General features: G+C 44.5%; 1 protein-coding gene across 4 annotated transcripts in view; it reads right to left on the bottom strand.

Annotated features, from left to right (window-relative positions):
- SH3BP2 (SH3 domain binding protein 2) overlaps positions 1 to 20,291 on the bottom strand; it is a 130,031-nt gene that overhangs the window by 44,023 nt on the left and 65,717 nt on the right. Inside the window, exon 1 of one of the 4 annotated variants that reach the window (XM_073648688.1) lies at positions 7,195 to 7,506. The exons of 2 other annotated variants lie outside the window; for them this stretch is intronic. In XM_073648688.1, coding sequence (XP_073504789.1) covers positions 7,195 to 7,358 — 164 coding nt within the window. In that variant the 5' untranslated portion in view covers positions 7,359 to 7,506. Of the gene's footprint in view, positions 1 to 7,194; positions 7,507 to 20,291 lie in introns of those variants that run through there. One more of the 4 variants, XM_073648681.1, reaches the window with a different exon arrangement.

The raw sequence follows: 20,291 nt of genomic DNA, 5'->3' as shown, positions 1-20,291 counted from the left end.
TTTAAGCTAGAGTTCCTGGCCGTGGTGTGGGCAGTCACCGAACGCTTTAAGCACTACCTCGCTTCTTCCCGGTTCACCGTGTACACGGATAACAACCCGTTGACACACCTGGACACTGCAAGACTCGGTGCCCTCGAGCAGAGATGGATGGCCCGCTTGTCCAACTATGAGTTTACAATCAAATACCGGGCAGGACGCTCCAATACCAACGCGGACGCCCTGTCCAGGATGCCAAACCTACCGGACGAGGGTGAGGATTCAGAAGATTTGGAAGAGGTCGAACTCCCTGCGTTCCACCGTCATGGGACTATCCAGTATTCCCACCGTGTAAGGGGTAAGCAAGCCGCTACGTTCAACCCCTTACCTCACTACAACTGGGCGGAAACGCAAGACAGTGACCCTGCCGTCCGGCTGGTGAAGGAGATGCTGACTCAGCCAGAAGCTCGCCTTGACCCAGACGCTCCGGAGGAGGCCAAGCAACTGTGGGCAGAGAAGAGTCGACTGTTCCTTTACAAAGGGAAGTTGTGCCGCAGAATGGTTAACTCCCGGACGCATGAACTGATCTGGCAAGTAGTGGTGCCAAGAAGGGACGCAGCTATGGTGATGGAGGCATACCACGACGGGGCTGGGCACTTCGGATGGAAGAAGCTGGAGTTCCTGCTGCGCGGGCGGTTCCATTGGGTAGGCATGAGAGGAACCATCGAGAGGTGGTGCAGAGACTGTGGCCCATGCAACCTAAGAAGGAAGGACCGTGCCAGCCAGAAGACCCCCCTTCAGTCCATCGTCACCCGGCAGCCGTTGGAACTGGTAGCCTTGGATCATGTAAAACTGACCCCAAGCAGAAGTGGCTACGTCTACGCATTAACCATCGTGGATCACTACTCCCGGTTCTTGGTTGTCGTCCCCGTCAAGGACTTAACGGCTCAAACAGCGGCTAGAGCCTTCCAGCAGCACTTCTGCCGTCCACACGGCTACCCAGAGCAGGTGCTGACGGACCAGGGACCTGCCTTTGAAGCGGAGGTCTTCCAAGAGTTCTGTACTCTGTATGGCTGCCGGAAGATCAGGACGACACCCTATCATCCGCAAACTAATGGACTTTGTGAGAAAATGAACCAGGTGGTGATAGATCTTCTAAAAACATTGCCCCTGGAAGAACGCAGTCTGTGGCCTGAGAAGCTGCCCGACCTGGTGGACCTATACAACTACATCCCTGTAGGTTCCACCAACTGTACCCCGGCTTACCTAATGAGGGCAAGACCCGGTAAGCTACCTGTTGACCTGGAGATGGGAGTCCTGACACCCGAGGACACTTCACCAGAAGCAGACTGGGACACAGAGAGGCAGCAGCAGTACCGGAAAGTACAGGAGAGCGTGGAGCGAAGTCTCTGCCTAGCTAGGGAAAGACAAGAGAAAACTTACAACCAGTATGCTCCCGCTGTTCCCCTGGTACCCGGAGAGCAGGTCTTGAAGAGGAAAAGACGGCTCCACAAGTTGGACGACCAGTCGGAGAAGGACCCGTACATCGTACTGCCCTCAAGCCACGACAACCCGAAGGTCTGTACCATCAGTAAAGACGGAGGGGAAACCACAACCATTGTATCCCGGGATCACCTGAAGAAGTGTCCCGAACAGCTACGGAATCCTGAAGAGGAACAAGAAGACCCTCGACCCGTAGAGGAAAGGGAAGATGTGGTTAGTACTGTGCTCGGAGACTTCCCTCGGTCCTGGACTCAAGTCAATGGTGCAGTTGTGGTACCCGTCCTCACGTTCCTCCAACCAGCATCCCAAGTACTCACGGAGCAACCGGTAGAGCTGGAAGAACAGCCGGCCCAGGAGGCAGAAGACTCCACACAAGCAGATCAGGAGGATCAACCCTCTGCTTATAGTGAGCCTGCCATACCCCTAGTGAGCCAAAGAGCCTGTAGACAGCTGCCCAGTTTACCCTTGACAGCTCCTACACCCTGTAGTTCAGGGCCAGACAGTCAGCTCCATAGGTCCACTAGGGCCACTAAAGGCCAGTTACCCGCACGTTGGAGAATTTGAAGTGTTTAAATGGTTTTATTTGTGGTCACCTGTCTGTTACTTGTAAATAATTATGTGTTTCTAGTTATTTTTAGGAGTCCTTGGTGGATTTACCGGGAATCCTTGTACAATTGGTTGGAGCGTAACTTAGGAATGGACTAAAGACTGTTAAGGACTCGGGGCAGGACAGACCCCTACCTGGTTACGTCTCCCTGTTTTGGTGAAATGGACACCTTGCTTTTCTTCAAAAACTGCACCCGGTTGCGGACACGCCGTGACCATTCTAATATGTTTTTTTTTTTTATTGTACCGTTTCTGTTTGTATTGGTTATGTTTTTCTAAAATATGTTTAGTCCCGGAGTACTAAATTTTACTAGGGGGGAATGTGGCACCCCAGGGGTCTGGTTTCCACAGTAACAGCAGTGTTATGTCTGAGAGCAGGTGGGAGGTCTCTTGGTCAGGAATCCTATGCATGCCACACCTCCTGCCCAGTCCTGGGAGGGGAAGGACTTCCCCTATATAAACCTGGGGCTGAGGCAGGGTTAAGGAGAAGAGTAGAGAGAAGAAGAGAAGCAGTAATAGGAAAGAAAGATCAGGAGCTCTGTGGGAGTCGTGCTAAGAGGAGGTCAGGGCTGGAAGCTGTAGAGCTCGCCCTGATTGAAGATTTCTTACCGGACCCGGAGTCCGAGGCTGTGGGGACTAACTCCTACCCAGCAGCAGAAACCGACCGGCAGGGGATTTCAGGTCCTCTGGCCCAGAAACCCGAAGGCTCGGTCACACGTGTGGGACCAGCACCGCCGTCGTGGAGCGGAAGCTACTAGAAGGCCCCGAGTCACCGGCCATATGGGTGAGCACCACACGGTACACTCAGGGACGTGGGCTACCTTTACCCGCCTCTAGCAAGGTAGCCAGAAGAGTACAATTAGTTGGGGAGGCCTACAACTCCGCCTGGCCAAGGGGGATCCCATCTGCTCAAGGACTGACCAGGCCCCGACCGCTAGCCAGTACTCCGGGAGGGTCTATCTTTGTCACCAGTAAAGACCCTGAACTACACCGTATCGTCTCTGATTGATTCCTGCTACCCCCATCATCCACGTCGGCTGCCCTGAGGCCATACCCCTCCCGTTGGGGGTTATACCATCCACGCTGCACCATCCTCCCACCGGCCTCAGCGGTTTGCCCTGCAGCGGCAGCTCCATAGCTGCATTCAACGGGTGGCGTAGTCGTCCTACATCTACTGCTAATATACCGCCACTTAGTCTGACTCCCTGGGCACGGACCGGGTCACCGCCACGAAACTACTACCCCTATCAGATCCGGCTCCGGGTAGTCCCTGCGTGCGCAACGCTACATCACATAGGCCCAGGGCGCGTCACTTGCAATCCTGAGCGGCGATGATGCAGGGCTTTGCAGGAGAAACAACTGTTACCCTGAAAAAATAAGTGATTGTGTATGGAAATAGTGGATGGACCGCAGTGGTACAGAGGTAAAGCCGCTGCATGTGAACGCAGCCTAATGGATTCTTATCTCTCTCAGCTCAATATATATAGAGCCATTATACAATGTCCATAGACTCCTACAGAGCCCTACAGTACCTGTAGGAGTGGATGCGAGCTAAACATATACACATAGTGCGGTTTCACAAGTGCGTCCCACTCAGGTGTCTAAATTTAACGCAGAAGCAGAAGTGTAGGCACTGGCAGCAATCAAAGTCAAATGTAAGACACAAACAAAAAGTCCCCTAAAAGATGGGGGCGTTTATAGCAGACTAAAATTATATGGGTGAGGAAGTACCCCATGTTATGACCGGTAATAAGCCGCCAACGCAACCATAAAAGAAAAACAAAAAAAAAAGAGAAGTTGCTACATAAGGTTATTGGCATTAGTGACAAGGGTGCTGCTCGACATGTGCAAAGGGGACTCCTGAATTGTCAAATCTGCCTAAGGGACCGAGATCGGCACGCAGGGCACGGACTGGCCGCGGCTCTACAATTGCACAGAAATACATGAAGCTGCCAGGCTCGGGTCTGGAGAGCCACCGGCAAGTCTGTGCAATAGTGGTACGATCTTGCTCCGATTTATACCGCCGTATGACTGCACCATAATTATGGGGACAGGAATTGTATGAGCAGATTTCACATTTTGTGATGATTGCTAGCCCAGTAGTAAGCACATATCAACCACATATTTATTGGGGTTGACTAAATGGGAAAGTTATTATTGGCTTCAAGACAAAGTGGCATCAAAGGTTAAAACAAAAGGATTGGAGAGGAATAGAGGGACAGTTTGATCCCTTTTTCTTCAAAATACAAAATTAAAGGGGTTTTCCCACAAAGTTCATTTTAATCAATAGATCTTGGAATAATAATAAGTTCCACAATTGGATGTGTTTAAAAAAAATGTTCCTGTGCTGAGATAATCTTATAAATGTGCCCCTGCTGTGTACTGTGTAATGGCCGTGTCTGACTGTACAGGAACATGGTCTGATCATACCACATCTCCTGGGCAGGGAAGGGAGAAAAAGAGTATACAGACATTACAGCACGGGATTGCAAATTAATCTTTCTTTGAGGTAAAACCTTTTTAAAAATAGGCAGGGAAATGCCCCACACAATAATTTGCTATCCCTTGCTGCTGTCCTATCTGCATACTCTTTTGCTTCCTCCCCTGCCCAGGAGATGTGGTATGATCAGATCATGTTCCTGCACGGTCAGACACAGCCATTACACAGTACACAGCAGGGGCTCATTTATAAGATTATCTCAGTACAGGACCATTTTATTTAAACACATCCAATTGTGGAAGTTATTATTATACCAAGAACTATTGATTAAAATCAACTTAAAAGTTAACTTTGTTCATGGGAAAACCCCTTTAAGGCTCGTGCATACAACCGATTATCTCAGATGAGTGCTATCCATGGATTTTACCAATAGCACTCTTAGGGCTCGCTCTTACTTGAGATAAAATCAGATGAATGCAATCCGATAAAAAATCAGATTGCATTCGGACTAATTTAATCCTATGATGGTGTGCTCAGTGGCGTTTTTTTTTTTCCAGCTCCGATCGGATTGCGATTGGGCTGGAAAAAAATCGCAGCATGCTGCGATTGCATGCTGGATTCGGATCGCACGCACCAATATAAGCCTATGGGTGCGTGTGAAACATCACACTGCACTTGGATATCACCCGAGTGCAGTGCGATTCCTGCTGATGCCAGTAACAGAGGAGATGGAGAAATTGATTTCTCTGTCCCCTCCGCAGCTGTACAGAGATCATCAATGTGCGAGAGGATCGGAGCACGGAGCACTGACACTCGGCTCCCGCTCGCAGCAGAGCAGGAGCTGAGTGTCATTAGAATATCGCATCCATTGCTCTCACATCGGATGCCATATGCTAGTGGGACCCCGGCATTCCCATAAAGTTTTATGGGGCTGTGCACATGTCCGATCTTTTCCTCGGACCTAATGATCCAAGGAAATTGTCAATGCAAGTCTGTGGGTCCGTAAAAAAACATCTGACCGCACTCGAATGATATCACGACTTTCAGGGGCTGGCAGATTGGAGAAGGTGGAGAAACTTTTTTTTTTCTCTCCATGTCTGAGAAAAACTGAATAATCAGACCATTTGTCTCGGATGGAGAGGATACGGTCGTGTGAACCTATCCTTAGCGGGACAGTCAAATCACCACTGATAATCAGATAATGCCCAAAACAGTGGAACCCACCAACAGCATTCTCTGTCTTTACCTATGATCAGCTTCTATGGGGGTAAGGGAATATTCTGTTATTTTTCAGATAGAGAGAGAGAGATCATGAACTTTAAGGCTCATGCAGACAAGCATATAAATCAATTAGAAGGAAGACTTGGCACTTCTGGTAGGATCCAGTCCTGAGTGTGATAAATGATAGTGATATTTTTTTTCTAGTAATATCCAGACATAAGGAAGAGACGTTTCGGTCTCCTCTTGCACAGCGGTGGACACCACTGCTCTCTTTATTGCGCCTGTTCCAGCAGTACTCCTCTATCCATTGGACTGATGAAGGGCAAATTGTAGACCGAAACGTCTCTTCCTTATGTCTTGATATTACTACATTTTACTATTATTTATCACATTTGAGCACCAACTTTTTCGGGCATATAAATCAGACATGTGCTGTCCGGTTTTTGATCGGACAGCACACTGACCCATTAGGGTGATCAGATGAATGATTTTACTCTCGGTCCAACCGTACATCAGAAACAAAATCACAGCCCGCACCTTTTTTCAGCGTATATCGATGTGACTCAAGCCGATGGATACGTAAAAAAAAAAAATATTGGATCCCACACAGTGCATCCGAGTGTCATCCGATTTTTACGGATACATTTCTTTTATTAACTCAGGGAACTGTGTTTGATCGTGTACATTTTTTAATGTAGATGTATGACTATGGATCGCACACGGACATAAAACACGGACACGTGGATGAAAATGGTCCAAGTTTTCTGGATGAAACGCGGACAATTTTTCATACCCTCCTCTGCAGCCAAACTAAGTCTAATGTGTTTGAACACCTTTAGGCAAAATTTTTGACAGGGGCACAACTATAGATAGGTTGTACTCCAGTCCTAGAGTATCAGAGGGGTCCAAGAAGTATGTGTCCCAAAGGAATTGTCCGGTAATAACAAAGATAGGTGATAACTTATTGATGATGGGGGTCTGACCGCTAGGACCTTTACGATCGGCACAACGGGGGCTTTTATCCCTGTTCGAGGGAGTGATAATCTGCATGTTCAACCGCGGCTCCATTCTTTTCCTATGTTCTTCTCATTTTTCCCCATAAAGAGTTGATGGAGTTGTAGTCGCGGATAAAAAGTCTCCCTTCTGCTGACCGGTTTGGCTTTTTAGACCAGGGGTCCAAGTCGTTGGACCCCCACTAAGTAATACGTTATTGTTATCACCTATACGCTATAAATTGGTCCTCTTAGTTATTTTGCTTTGGGTTCCCAAGAGATTTGCACATTGAATACATTTTTTTCAAAATAAATGTATTCTAAAAATAATTCACAAAAATAGAAAAAAAAGAATCTAAAAAAAAAAAAAAAATTGCAATTTTTCTGCACAACTAGTCCTTCTTTTCTACCCTGTTCAGGTACTACTGTACTACATTTTTCAAGATTTTCACCAACCTGATAGTGTCTCCACGACACATGTTTCTTCTATCCACAGATGCAGCCCGAGACTTAGATCTTTTTATGGATGTCGCCATCAGATTTACTCCATGGTTAGGTAGACAAATCTCTCGTTCTGATAGAAGAATGGAGCAGTGATGCACCACGCCTGGCTTCTTCATGCAACTACCGGGGTCTGGGTAAGTCAGGCTCACAAAACTGGCCGTGACAGATTTCCTTTGGTGATACAGAACTTCCTTTTTCCGGAGGTCTAACGCCAGGCTATACCATATTTGTGAGAAGTTTCCTGCTCCGACAACTTCACAGCAATAGCATGAAAAGTACAAATACCCTTTAAATTAAAGGGAAATTCCAGCCCAACGCTTTACTTTTAAGGTTTGTTACTTCCCCATTCACAAAAAGAGGAACAAAGCGGGCACGTTCATGTATCACCCGACTTATATGTAATTCTGCACCTAGATATAATGCTCATAGATGTCCTGTATAGAGGGGGGGCAGGTATTCACAATTTATGTGGCATCAATGCCAAGAATATTGTAAGAAATAGTCCTATAGTATGTTCTCTCCATGTCCCTGTGAGAAGGGGAAGTAGCCGTCATTTTAATTTTTATTTCATAAATCCATAGTACACACGGAAATAAGAAACTTTGTAATGTATCTTATCAGAGAAATCTGCTTCTTTCTCGTCCTGGATGGATCATTCATTCCCAATTAATTTGTTAAATCTGTATCCAGACAGACTTTCCCATTACCGAGATTGGATATGACAGCTGGTGCTCATAAAATTCTATGGAGAGGGGAGGAGCTAGAGGTCAACACAGACATTCTGCTGAAAGTTCTCCTGAAATTATACTTACAGTTCTCCATAGAACTTTATGAGCACAAATTGTCATTTCTTATCTCAGGCCCCTACCCTCTCCATAGAACTTTAGGAGCACAAACTGTCGTCTCCTATCAAAGGTTCCTCCACTCTCCATAGAACTTTATGAGCACAAACTGTCACCTCCTATCTCAGGCTCGTCCCTTCTACATAGAGCTTTATGAGCACCAACTATCATCTCCTATCTCAGGCTTTCCCCCTCTCCATAGAACTTTATGAGCACCAACTGTCATCTCCTATCTCAGGCTTCCCCCCCCCTCCATAGAACTTTATGAGCACTAACTGTCATTTCCTATCTCAGGCTCCTCTACTCTCCATAGAACTTTATGAGCACCAACTGTCATCTCCTATCTCAGGCTTTCCCCCCCTCTCCATAGAACTTTATGAGCACCAACTGTCACCTACTATCTCTGGCTCCTCCCCTTTCCATAGAACTTTATGAGCACAAACTGTCATTTCCTATCTCAGGCTCCTCCACTCTCCATAGAACTTTATGAGCACCAACTGTCATCTCCTATCTCAGTACTGGGAAAGTCTGTATTCACTGAATTGAGAATTTGGAGTATGAATGATATGTCCAGGAGGAGAAAGAAGCACATTTCTCCGATAAGATATATTACAAAGTTTCTTATTTTCACGAGTATTATGGATTTATGGAAAGAGAATTAAAACAATGGTTACTTTTTATTATTATCCTCTTCCCGACATGCTTCTAGTCCTCATGTATGGAATGAGTTCATGACCTGAGCCCTCACCATAGCCGGTTGAGTTGTACAGACAACACCTGCCTGAAATAGCAGCAACTGGAACTATCTCCAATCCCTGTTGATTAACCATTTAAATGCCGCTGTATTTCAATATAATGGCTCCCATCGACACCCACCCCACCCCCGCATTCTTATCGTAGGGTGCCAATGGGATGTCAGGGCAAGTGGGGGCCTGATGAAGGTCATTTTCTCTATATACTGTAATACAGTAGTTTTGCAGTATGTTAGAAGAAGCGATCACAGGTTCAAGTTCGCTAAGATGACTAAGAAAAAAAATAAAGAAAAAAGTTTTAAAAAATATTAAAAAAACAAATAAAAAATCCAAATCATTTCCCTTTTCCCAAATTAAAATTAATGAAGTAAAAATGTTTTTAAAAAGTCTGGTCTATCAAAATAAAAAATTAATTATCCCCTATGGTAAACACTGTAAGGCTATGTCACACACCATGGTTTTGTTTGCATCAATTTTCTGCAGCAAAATCTGATCTCTCAAGGGAGCTTTGTTCAGCATTTTTCTTGCGGTTTTGGTGATTTTTTAGTGCATTTTTGGTGCATTTTTTAAGGGTTTTTTTGTCTCTTTTTATGCATGTACATAAAGTTCAGTGAAAAAAAAAAACATTTTATTTTGGCATCAATAATGCTGAAAAACAGTTACCTGTGTTATTGGTGTGTTTTTTCAGCGCTTTTTTCACCACCCATTACTTCCTACGGGTGAAAAATTCGCTGAAAGAAGTGACATGCTCTATTTTAAAAAAAAAACATGCGAAGCACAAAATCCTGAACAAAAAAAACCCATCATGTGTGAACAGAGAATTCTGGTTTCTCAGACTTTGCTAGTTCTGCAAAAGGCAGCTGAAAATAAATTTGCATAAAAAACTGCATCAAAAAATGCTGAAAAAAACATGATGTGTGAACATAGCCTTAAGCAAAAAAATAATTAAGAACTCCAGAATTGCATTACAAGGCTATGTGCCCACCATGCGGAAATGCTCCTGATTTTTTCCTGAGCGTTTCTGCATCTCCCTGGCAGAAAAAACGCATGCGGATTGTACATGCGGATTGTACATGCGGATTGTACATGCGGATTGTGCATGCGTTTTTCCTGCCAGGGGCACTTGCGGATGTCAAGCGTTCTTCACATGCATTTCTGCATGCGGGTTGACAAGCGCTTTCCAAGGGATTTTAGCATCACTTGGAAAGTGCTTGACAACTTGGTCACACTATATAAATCCACGCAAACAGCATGTGACCGAAAGAATGGTAAAAAATAAATATTATACTTACCTTTCGATGGCCCCCGGAGTCTTTATCTGATGCGTCTCTGCTTGCCGGCAGCTCGCGGTACAGTAAAGGACCTGCCGACGTCAGTTTCGCGTGATCCGTCACATGACTAAATGACATCACCGCAGGTCCTTTTAGTCCACCGCGAGCTGCCGGCAAGCCAGGACAAGGACACGGGGGGCCATCAGAAGGTAAGTATAATATTTTATTTTTTATTTCATTCTTTTTTTACAGGTTCTATGGTACCCGGGTCCGGAGGAGAGTCTCCTGTCCTCCACACCCGGGTACCATCCGCACATTGGAACGCTTGGATTCTGCATGTACAGATGCAGTGATGCGTAATCCATGCGTTCCAATGCAAGTCAATGGCGGCGAAAACGCAGCGCTTCTGCAAAATAATTGGTAGTGCTGCGTATTTTTCCGCAATGATAATCCGCAGCGGAAATTTCCGCAGCATGTGCACAGCACATGCGGATTATCATTGGGAAACATAGCAGACCTTTTACCAAGCGTTTTTTAAGCGTTTCTGCATCGGAATTGCCGCTATGGAAACGCTTAAAAAACACATCGTGGGCACACAGCCTAAAAAAAAATAAAAAGTAATTAAAACATCATAAGTATCCCAAAATCGGACTGATAAAAATGTCAGCCCACCACGCAAAAACAAGCCCTCACACAGCTCGATCTACAGGAGGGGGGAAAAAAAGTTTCAAGTCTGAGAAAATCAAAACCTAAACCAATTTTTTATTTTTCAACAACTTTTTTTTCACCATTTAAATAATAGTAATAATAATAATAATAATAATAAAGAAAACCGGACAAGTTTGGAATCACTGTGATCATAATGACCATGAAAATGATAATCATCAAGAGCAAGTGAGAGAGGAGCCGCAGCTCTGACTCCTTCTTGATGTCTGATTTATCCAAAGTGGAGGAGAGTATAGCCAGCGCTGATTGGGCGCAGGGCTCGCGTGACATAACAAGGTCACACGAGCCCCTGGAGAACGAGTGCCGACGCTGCTGGAACGGCACATTACCGGAGGTGAGTATAAGGCCCCACTGTCAGTATTCGGTCAGTATTTTTTCTCAGGAGTGGGAGCCAAAACCAGGAGTGGGTGATAAATGCAGAATTGGTGACTTGTTTCTATTTTACCTTTTCTCTGATTGTTCCTCACCTGGTTTTGGTTCCCACTCCTGAGATAAAATACTGACCGAATACTGACCAAATACAGATAGTGGGGCCGTGGCCTAATGGGAAAGATTAGCATGGTGTTTGCAGGGGCAGGATTTGTGTTGCCTGCTATATGGACACATAAGCTTACAATTTGGTGACACATTTGATAATATTTGTGATCGTGAGATTAATTGATAATTAATGCTACACATAAAGAGATCTCCATTTAGCAAAGGTTTCAAGTTGAGAACAAGATGGAGTGGAGATATCTGAGAAAAGGTTGGATTTTTTTTTTATAGGCCATGAACTGAGGCTATGTGGTATGGACCTAGATAAAAAAATGAGTTTTCAAGATATGCTTAAAGGGAATCTATCAGCAGGTGTTTGATATGTAATCTGAGAGCAGCATGGAGTAGGGGCTGAGACCCTGATTCCAGCGATATGTCACTCAGCTGGGTGTGCTTTACTGTTTCAATAAAATCTTGTGCCTCTAGTCCAACCCCGCCCCCAGCACTGATTAGCTGCTTTCTGTCAATATACAGTGTACACAGAAATCAGCCAATCAGTGGAGTGGGCGGGGTTATACACAGCTCAGCATTCCAACCTGTGACAGATCTCAAGCAGAGAAAACTGTGATTGTATCACAACTGCTGCCCCCAATAAACTAAGTGATACATCACTGGAATCAGGGTCTCTGACCCTACATCATGCTTCTCTCAGATTACATAGAAAAAACCTTCTGACAAATTCTCTTTAAAACTGGAAATGTTAGGCGCAAGTGTAATGGTTCAGGGCAGTGAGCGCCATGTGCAGTACGGGAGAAGTATTACACTATTTTTCATATAATGTGGATTTGGTTGGAACAACAGCGGGTGACGAGAAAGAGACATCATGTCTTCCAACCAGAGTTCTACTGTAAGTTTCAATATACAATTTTTAGGACTCCTCTTCCACCTTTTTTTTTTGAACATTTCCTAATTGAAAATTTTATAGTGCTTGAAATGAGGAACAGAAAATACTGTATAATGCAGATGCTTCTTATTATAATCTATCTCTGATTAAACACCTTATAAGGTGAATTCCAGTTAAAACAAACTTAAATTATAACCGTTGTTTTAATTTTTATTTCATATATCAGCAGTGCACATGAAAATAAGCAACTGTGTAATATATCTTATCAGAGAGATCTGCTTCTCTCTCTGCCAAAATTGATCAGTTATTATCAAAATTCTCAGTTCAGAGGTAAAATCTGTGATCAGTGAAGACAGACTCTCCCAATACTGAGATAGGAGATGGCAGCTGCTACTGATGAGATTTTATGTAGATAGGAGGGAGGAGCTCTGCCTTTAGCTCCTCCTTCTTCCTGTCTACATAGGATCTCATCAGTTGCAACAACCATCTCCTATCTCAGTAATGGGAAAGTCTGTCTTCACTGAATACAGATTTTACCCATGAATAATAGATTTTTGATAATGACTTTTAAGTCCTGGCAAAGACAAAAAACTAATTTCTCTGATAAGCATGGGTGTAACGACCACAGTTGCAAAGGGGCTTGTGTGGGTGGGGGGCCCCGCTGATGCCAGTGCAAACTTCAACTGAATGTGCGTCCTCAGACACACATTCAGCTGAAATGTAGCATGGCCATAAACGCTGCCGGCCAATCAGAAGCCAGCAGCTGACGTCGGCGTGCACTTGACTGGGGGCACATGGCAGTGACCTCATGCGCTCCCGTCTCTTGCACACTGAAGTCAGCTGCCGGCGTCAGAAGAAGACGCTGCACAGCGGGGGAGCGGAGGGAAGGGGAGTAGAATTTTTTCTTTTTATCTATGCATTACATAATAGTGACAAAACGGGAGACATATACCAGGATGGGGCCAGGATGAGGGACATATATACCAGGATGGGGAACATACTGTATATATCAGGATAGGGCCCAGGATAAGGGACAAATATACCAGGATGGGAGATATATACTGTATGTATATATACATGTATGTATATTATATATATTTATGTGTGTGTATATCTATATATCTATATAAGTGTGTATGTATATACAGTTATATGAAAAAGTTTGGACACCCCTATTAAGCTTAATGTTTTATAAAAATTGGTGTTTTTGCAGCAGCTATTTCAGTTTGATATATGTAATAACTGTTGGACACAGTAATGTTTCTGCCTTGAAATGAGGTTTATTGTACTAACAGAAAATGTGCAATCTGCATTCAAACAAAATTTGACAGGTGCATAAGTATGGGCACCCTTATCATTTTCTTGTTTTAAATACTCCTATCTACTTTTTCCTGACTTACTAAAGCACTTTTTTTTTTGTTTTGTAACCTCATTGAGCTTTGAACTTCATAGCCAGGTGTATGCAATCATGAGAAAAGCTACTTAAAGTGGCCACTTGCAAGTTGTTCTCCTGTTTGAATCTCCTCTGAAGAGTGGCATCATGGGCTCCTCAAAACAACTGTCAAATGATCTGAAAACAAAGATTATTCAACATAGTTGTTCAGGGGAAGGATACAAAAAGCTGTCTCAGAGATTTAACCTGTCAGTTTCCACTGTGAGGAACATAGTAAGGAAATGGAAGAACACAGGGACAGTTCTTGTTAAGGCCAGAAATGGCAGGCCAAGAAAAACATCAGAAAGGCACAGAAGAAGAATGGTAAGATCAGTCAAGGACAATCCTCAGACCACCTCCAGAGAGCTGCAGCATCAACTTGCTGCAGATGGTGTCACTGTGCATCGGTCAACTATACAACGCACTTTGCACAAGGAGAAGCTGTATGGGAGAGTGATGCGAAAGAAGCCGTTTCTGCAAGCACGCCACAAACAGAGTCGGCTGAGGTATGCAAAAGCACATTTGGAGAATCCAATTTCTTTTTGGAAGACGGTCCTGTGGACTGATGAAACCAAGATTGAGTTGTTTGGTCATACAAAAAGGCGTTATGCATGGCGGCAAAAAAACACAGCATTCCAAGAAAAACACTTGCTACCCACAGTAAAATTTGGTGGAGGTTCCATCATGCTTTGGGGCTGTGTGGCCAATGCCGGCACCGGGAATCTTGTTAAAGTTGAGGGACGCATGGATTCCACTCAGTATCAGCAGATTCTTGACAATAATGTTCAAGAATCAGTGACAAAGTTGAAGTTACGCAGGGGATGGATCTTTCAGCAAGACAATGATCCAAAACACCGCTCCAAATCTACTCGGGCATTCATGCAGAGGAACAATTACAATGTTCTGGAATGGCCATCCTAGTCCCCAGACCTGAATATCATTGAACATCTGTGGGATCATTTGAAGAGGGCTGTCCATGCTCGGTGACCATCAAACTTAACTGAACTGGAATTGTTTTGTAAAGAGGAATGGTCAAAAATACCTTCATCCAGGATCCAGGAAATCATTAAAAGCTACAGGAAACGACTAGAGGCTGTTATTTTTGCAAAAGGAGGATCTACTAAATATTAATGTCACTTTTCTGGTGAGGTGCCCATACTTATGCACCTGTCAAATTTTGTTTGAATGCAGATTGCACATTTTCTGTTAGTACAGTAAACCTCATTTCAAGGCAGAAACATTACTGTGTCCAACAGTTATTACATATATCAAACTGAAATAGCTGTTGCAAAAACACCAATTTTTATAAAACATTAAGCTTAAGATTAATAGGGGTGCCCAAACTTTTTCATATAACTGTATATATACATATACAGTGCATTGTGAAAGTATTTGGCCCCCTTGAACTTTTCTACGCCCTCCATCCAACCTCAATGAGCTCGAGCTGTTTTGCAAGGAAGAATGGGCAAGAATTTCAGCCTCTCGATGTGCAAAACTGATAGAGACATACCCCAAGCGACTTGCAGCTGTAATCGCAGCAAAAGGTGGCGCTAGAAAGTATTAACTCAAGGGGGCCGAATAATATTGCACGCCCCACTTTTCAGTTTTGAATTTGGTAAAAAAGTTTAAAATATCCAATAAATTTCGTTCCACTTCACGATTGTGTCCCACTTGTTGATTCTTCCCAAAAAAATTAGAATTTTATGTCTTTATGGTTGAAGCTAGAAATGTGGCAAAAGGTAGAAAAGTTCAAGGGGGCCAAATACTTTCACAATGCACTGTATATGTATATATATACAGTACAGACCAAAAGTTTGGACACACCTTCTCATTTAAAGATTTTTCTGTATTTTCATGACTATGAAAATTGTACATTCACACTGAAGGCATCAAAACTATGAATTAACACATGTGGAATTATATACTTAACAAGAAAAGTGTGAAACAACTGAAAATATGTCTTATATTCTAGGTTCTTCAAAGTAGCCACCTTTTGCTTTGATGACTGCTTTGCACACTCTTGGCATTCTCTTGATGAGCTTCAAGAGGTAGTCACTGGAAATGGTCTTCCAACAATCTTGAAGGAGTTCCCAGAGATGCTTAGCACTTGTTGGCCCTTTTGCCTTCACTCTGCGGTCCAGCTCACCCCAAACCATCTCGATTGGGTTCAGGTCTGGTGACAGTGGAGGCCAGGTCATCTGGCATAGCACCCCATCACTCTCCTTCTTGGTCAAATAGCCCTTACACAGCCTGGAGGTGTGTTTGGGGTCATTGTCCTGTTGAAAAATAAATGATGGTCCAACTAAACGCAAACCGGATGGAATAGCATGCCGCTGCAAGATGCTGTGGTATCAATGCTGGTTCAGTATGCCTTCAATTTTGAATAAATCCCCAACAGTGTCACCAGCAAAGCCCCCCCACACCATCACACCTCCTCCTCCATGCTTCACAGTGGGAACCAGGCATGTAGAGTCCATCCGTTCACCTTTTCTGCGTCGCACAAAGACACGGTGGTTGGAACCAAAGATCTCAAACTTGGATTCATTAGAACAAAGCACAGATTTCCACTGGTCTAATGTCCATTCCTTGTGTTCTTTAGCCCAAACAAGTCTCTTCTGCTTGTCGCCTGTCCTTAGCAGTGGTTTCCTAGCAGCTATTTTACCATGAAGGCCTGCTGCACAAAGTCTCCGTTTAACAGTTGTTCTCGAGATGTGTCTGCTGCTAGAACTCTGTGTGGCATTGACCTGGTCTCTAATCTGAGCTGCTGTTAACCTGCGATTTCTGAGGCTGGTGACTCGGATAAACTTATCCTCAGAAGCAGAGGTGACTCTTGGTCTTCCTTTCCTGGGGCGGTCCTCATGTGAGCCAGTTTCTTTGTAGCGCTTGATGGTTTTTGCAACTGCACTTGGGGACACTTTCAAAGTTTGCCCAATTTTTCGGACTGACTGACCTTCATTTCTTAAAGTAATGATGGCCACTCGTTTTTCTTTACTTAGCTGCTTTTTTCTTGCCATAATACAAATTCTAACAGACTATTCAGTAGGACTATCAGCTGTGTATCCACCAGACTTCTGTACAACACAAATGATGGCCCCAACCCCATTTATAAAGCAAGAAACCCCACTTATTAAACCTGACAGGGCACACCTGTGAAGTGAAAACCATTTCCGGTGACTACCTCTTGAAGCTCACCAAAAGAGTGCCAATAATGTGCAAAGCAGTCATCAAAGCAAAAGGTGGCTACTTTGAACAGCCTAGAATATAAGACATATTTTCAGTTGTTTCACACTTTTTTTTGTTAAGTATATAATTCCACATGTTAATTCATAGTTTTGATGCCTTCAGTGTGAATGTACAATTTTCATAGTCATGAAAATACAGAAAAATCTTTAAATGAGAAGGTGTGTCCAAACTTTTGGTCTGTACTGTATATATATATATATATATATATATATATATATATATATATATATATATATATATATATATATATATACACTGCTCAAAAAAATAAAGGGAACACTCAAATAACACATCCTAGATCTGAATGAATGAAATATTCTCATTGAATACTTTGTTCTGTATAAAGTTGAATGTGCTGACAACAAAATCACACAAAATTCATCAATGGAAATCAAATTTATTAACCAATGGAGGCCTGGATTTGGAGTCACCCCCAAAATTAAAGTGGAAAAACACACTACAGGCTGATCCAACTTTGATGTAATGTGCTTAAAACAAGTCAAAATGAGGCTCAGTATTGTGTGTGGCCTCCACGTGCCTGTATGACCTCCCTACAATGCCTAGGCATGCTCCTGATGAGGTTGCAGATGGTCTCCTGTGGGATCTCCTCCCAGACCTGGACTAAAGCATCCGCCAACTCCTGGACAGTCTGTGGTGCAACGTGACGTTGGTGGATGGAGCGAGACATAATGTCCCAGATGTGCTCAATCGGATTCAGGTCTGGGGAACGGGCGGGCCAGTCCATAGCATCAATGCCTTCATCTTGCAGGAACTGCTGACACACTCCAGCCACATGAGGTCTGGCATTGTCCTGCATTAGGAGGAACCCAGGGCCAACCGCAGCAGCATATGGTCTCACAAGGGGTCTGAGGATCTCATCTCGGTACCTCCAAAGAAATGCCACCCCACACCATTACTGACCCACTGCCAAACCGGTCATGCGGAAGGATGTTGCAGGCAGCAGATCGCTCTCCACGACGTCTCTAGACTCTGTCACGTCTGTCACATGTGCTCAGTGTGAACCTGCTTTCATCTGTGAAGAGCACAGGGCGCCAGTGGCGACTTTGCCAATACTGGTGTTCTGTGGCAAATGTCAAGCGTCCTGCACGATGTTGGACTGTGAGCACAACCCCCATCTGTGGACGTCGGGCCCTCATACCACCCTCATGGAGGCGTTTTCTAACCGTTTGTGCAGACACATGCACATTTGTGGCCTGCTGGAAGTCATTTTGCAGGGCTCTGGCAGTGGTCCTCCTGTTCCTCCTTGCACAAAGGCGGAGGTAGCGGTCCTGCTGCTGGGTTGTTGCCCTCCTACGGCCCCCTCCACGTCTCCTGGTGTACTGACCTGTCTCCTGGTAGCGCCTCCAGCCTCTGGACACTACGCTGGCAGACACAGCAAACCTTCTTGCCACAGCTCGCATTGATGTGCCATCCTGAATGAGCTGCACTACCTGAGCAACTTCTGTGGGTTGTAGAGTCCGTTTCATGCTACCACAAGTGTGAAAGCACAACCAACATTCAAAAGTGACCAAAACATCAGCCAGAAAGCATTGGTACATGTGGTCTGTGGTCTCCACCTGCAGAACCACTCTTTTATTGAGGGTGTCTTGATAATTGCCAATAATTTCCATCTATTGTCTATTCCATTTGCACAACAGCATGTGAAATTGATTGTCAATCAGTGTTGCTTCCTAAGTGGACAGTTTGATTTCACAGAAGTTTGATTTACTTGGAGTTATATTCTGTTGTTTAAGTGTTCCCTTTATTTTTTTGAGCAGTGTATATACCATATATATATATATATATATATATATATATATAAATATAAATATACAGTGTATATATATATATATATATATATATATATATATATATATATATATATATAAAATTCTAGAATAAGGGAAATATATATGCCAGGATAAGGGACATATACTGTATATGACGCGCCCCCTGGGCCATGGGGTACTCGGTAGCCGGGCCGGTCGATGCTGAGGGATGTCACAGTGGCGGTGACCCGGTCCGTGACCCAGGGTGGTCAATAAAAGGGGTTTTAAAGAAAAGGGAATATAGTTTTTACATAATGTTCGTGACGCCACCTGCGGTATGCGGCTATATGGGGCCGCCGCTGCAGTGCAGATCCTCTGGAGCTGATGATGACGGAACAGAGGTGGGACAGCTCTCCACAGGCAGAGATAAGCTCCAGGGCAGGAAATGGTGATGTTATAGATGTTGCTGTGCAGTGTAGTGCAGGGGATGGCGCAGATAATGACTAGTCCACAACTTAATAGCGGTTTCCTCTTATCTTTACTTGCGGTGGTTAAGCAGACCGGGGCACGGGTACTAGCTGGTAGTAGAGGTCCGGGCGGCCTGGAAGCAAGTTGGGAATCCACCTCCTCGCCAGGTGAAGTTGGAGGCCTTCCCTTTGCGCTAATCTCTTTGGCCCTGCTGCTTGTAGCTATTCTGTGGCCCTCGTCCCTGAGTAAAACGTCTTTGTGCTGACCCGTATGGCAGGCAGCTCAGGCCTTTCTGGAGTGTCGCTCCCACGTGGCGGTGCTGGGCCCTATGGTGCAGCTGAGCCTCTGGGCGTCTGATGGGGCCAGGAGACCTGCAATCTCCTGCCCTCCGGTTTCTGCTGCTGGGCCTTCAGTGCCCCACAACCTCGGACTCCGGTGTCCAGTTCTTCTACGCTCCTCTCTGGGGTCAGCTGCCATGCAGCTCCACTCCCCAGGTCTTTCCTCGTCGCTGTCCTGTATTCAACTCCTCTCACTAACCCCGCCTCCAGATCCCAGTTGCTAAGGGGAGGAGCTCCCCTTGCTGGTCTGGAGCCAGGAAAGTGTTGCATGCTAGTAAACCTGACTAGGGGACCCCTGCTTGCTTCCAGGCATGGCATCACCCCTTGTGAGGGAGGCAATGCCACTGTGGCAACCGGACTCCTGGGGTGCCACATATATACCAGGATGAGGGATATATATACCAGGATGGGGTCCAGGATAAGGGACATATATCAGGAAAGGGGACATACTGTATATACTATCATGGAGCCAGGAAAGGGAACACATATACCAGGAAGAAATAATTATTTGATCCCTTGCTGTTTTTGTAAGTTTGCCCACTGACAAAGACATGAACAGTCTATAATTTTAAGGGTAGGTTAATTTTAACATTGAGAGATAGAATATCCAAGAAAAAAATCAAGAAAGTCACATTGTATAAATTAGATACATTTATTTGCATTTTGCAGTGAGAAATAAGTATTTGATTCCTCTGGCAAACAACACTTAATACTTTGTGACAAAACCCTTGCAGGCAAGCACAGCAGTCAGACATTTTTTGTAGTTGATGATGAGGGTTGCGCACATGTCAGGAGGAATTTTGGTCCACTCCTCTTTGCAGATCATCTCT

The sequence above is a fragment of the Phyllobates terribilis genome, unplaced genomic scaffold (genome assembly GCF_046119375.1).
Source record: "Phyllobates terribilis strain yellow unplaced genomic scaffold, ASM4611937v1 Scaffold_1__5_contigs__length_1240528914, whole genome shotgun sequence".
NCBI classification, from domain to species: domain Eukaryota; kingdom Metazoa; phylum Chordata; class Amphibia; order Anura; family Dendrobatidae; genus Phyllobates; species Phyllobates terribilis.
The sequence above is the reverse complement of the archived record's forward strand: the minus strand, read 5'-3'. Positions and strand labels throughout refer to the sequence as shown.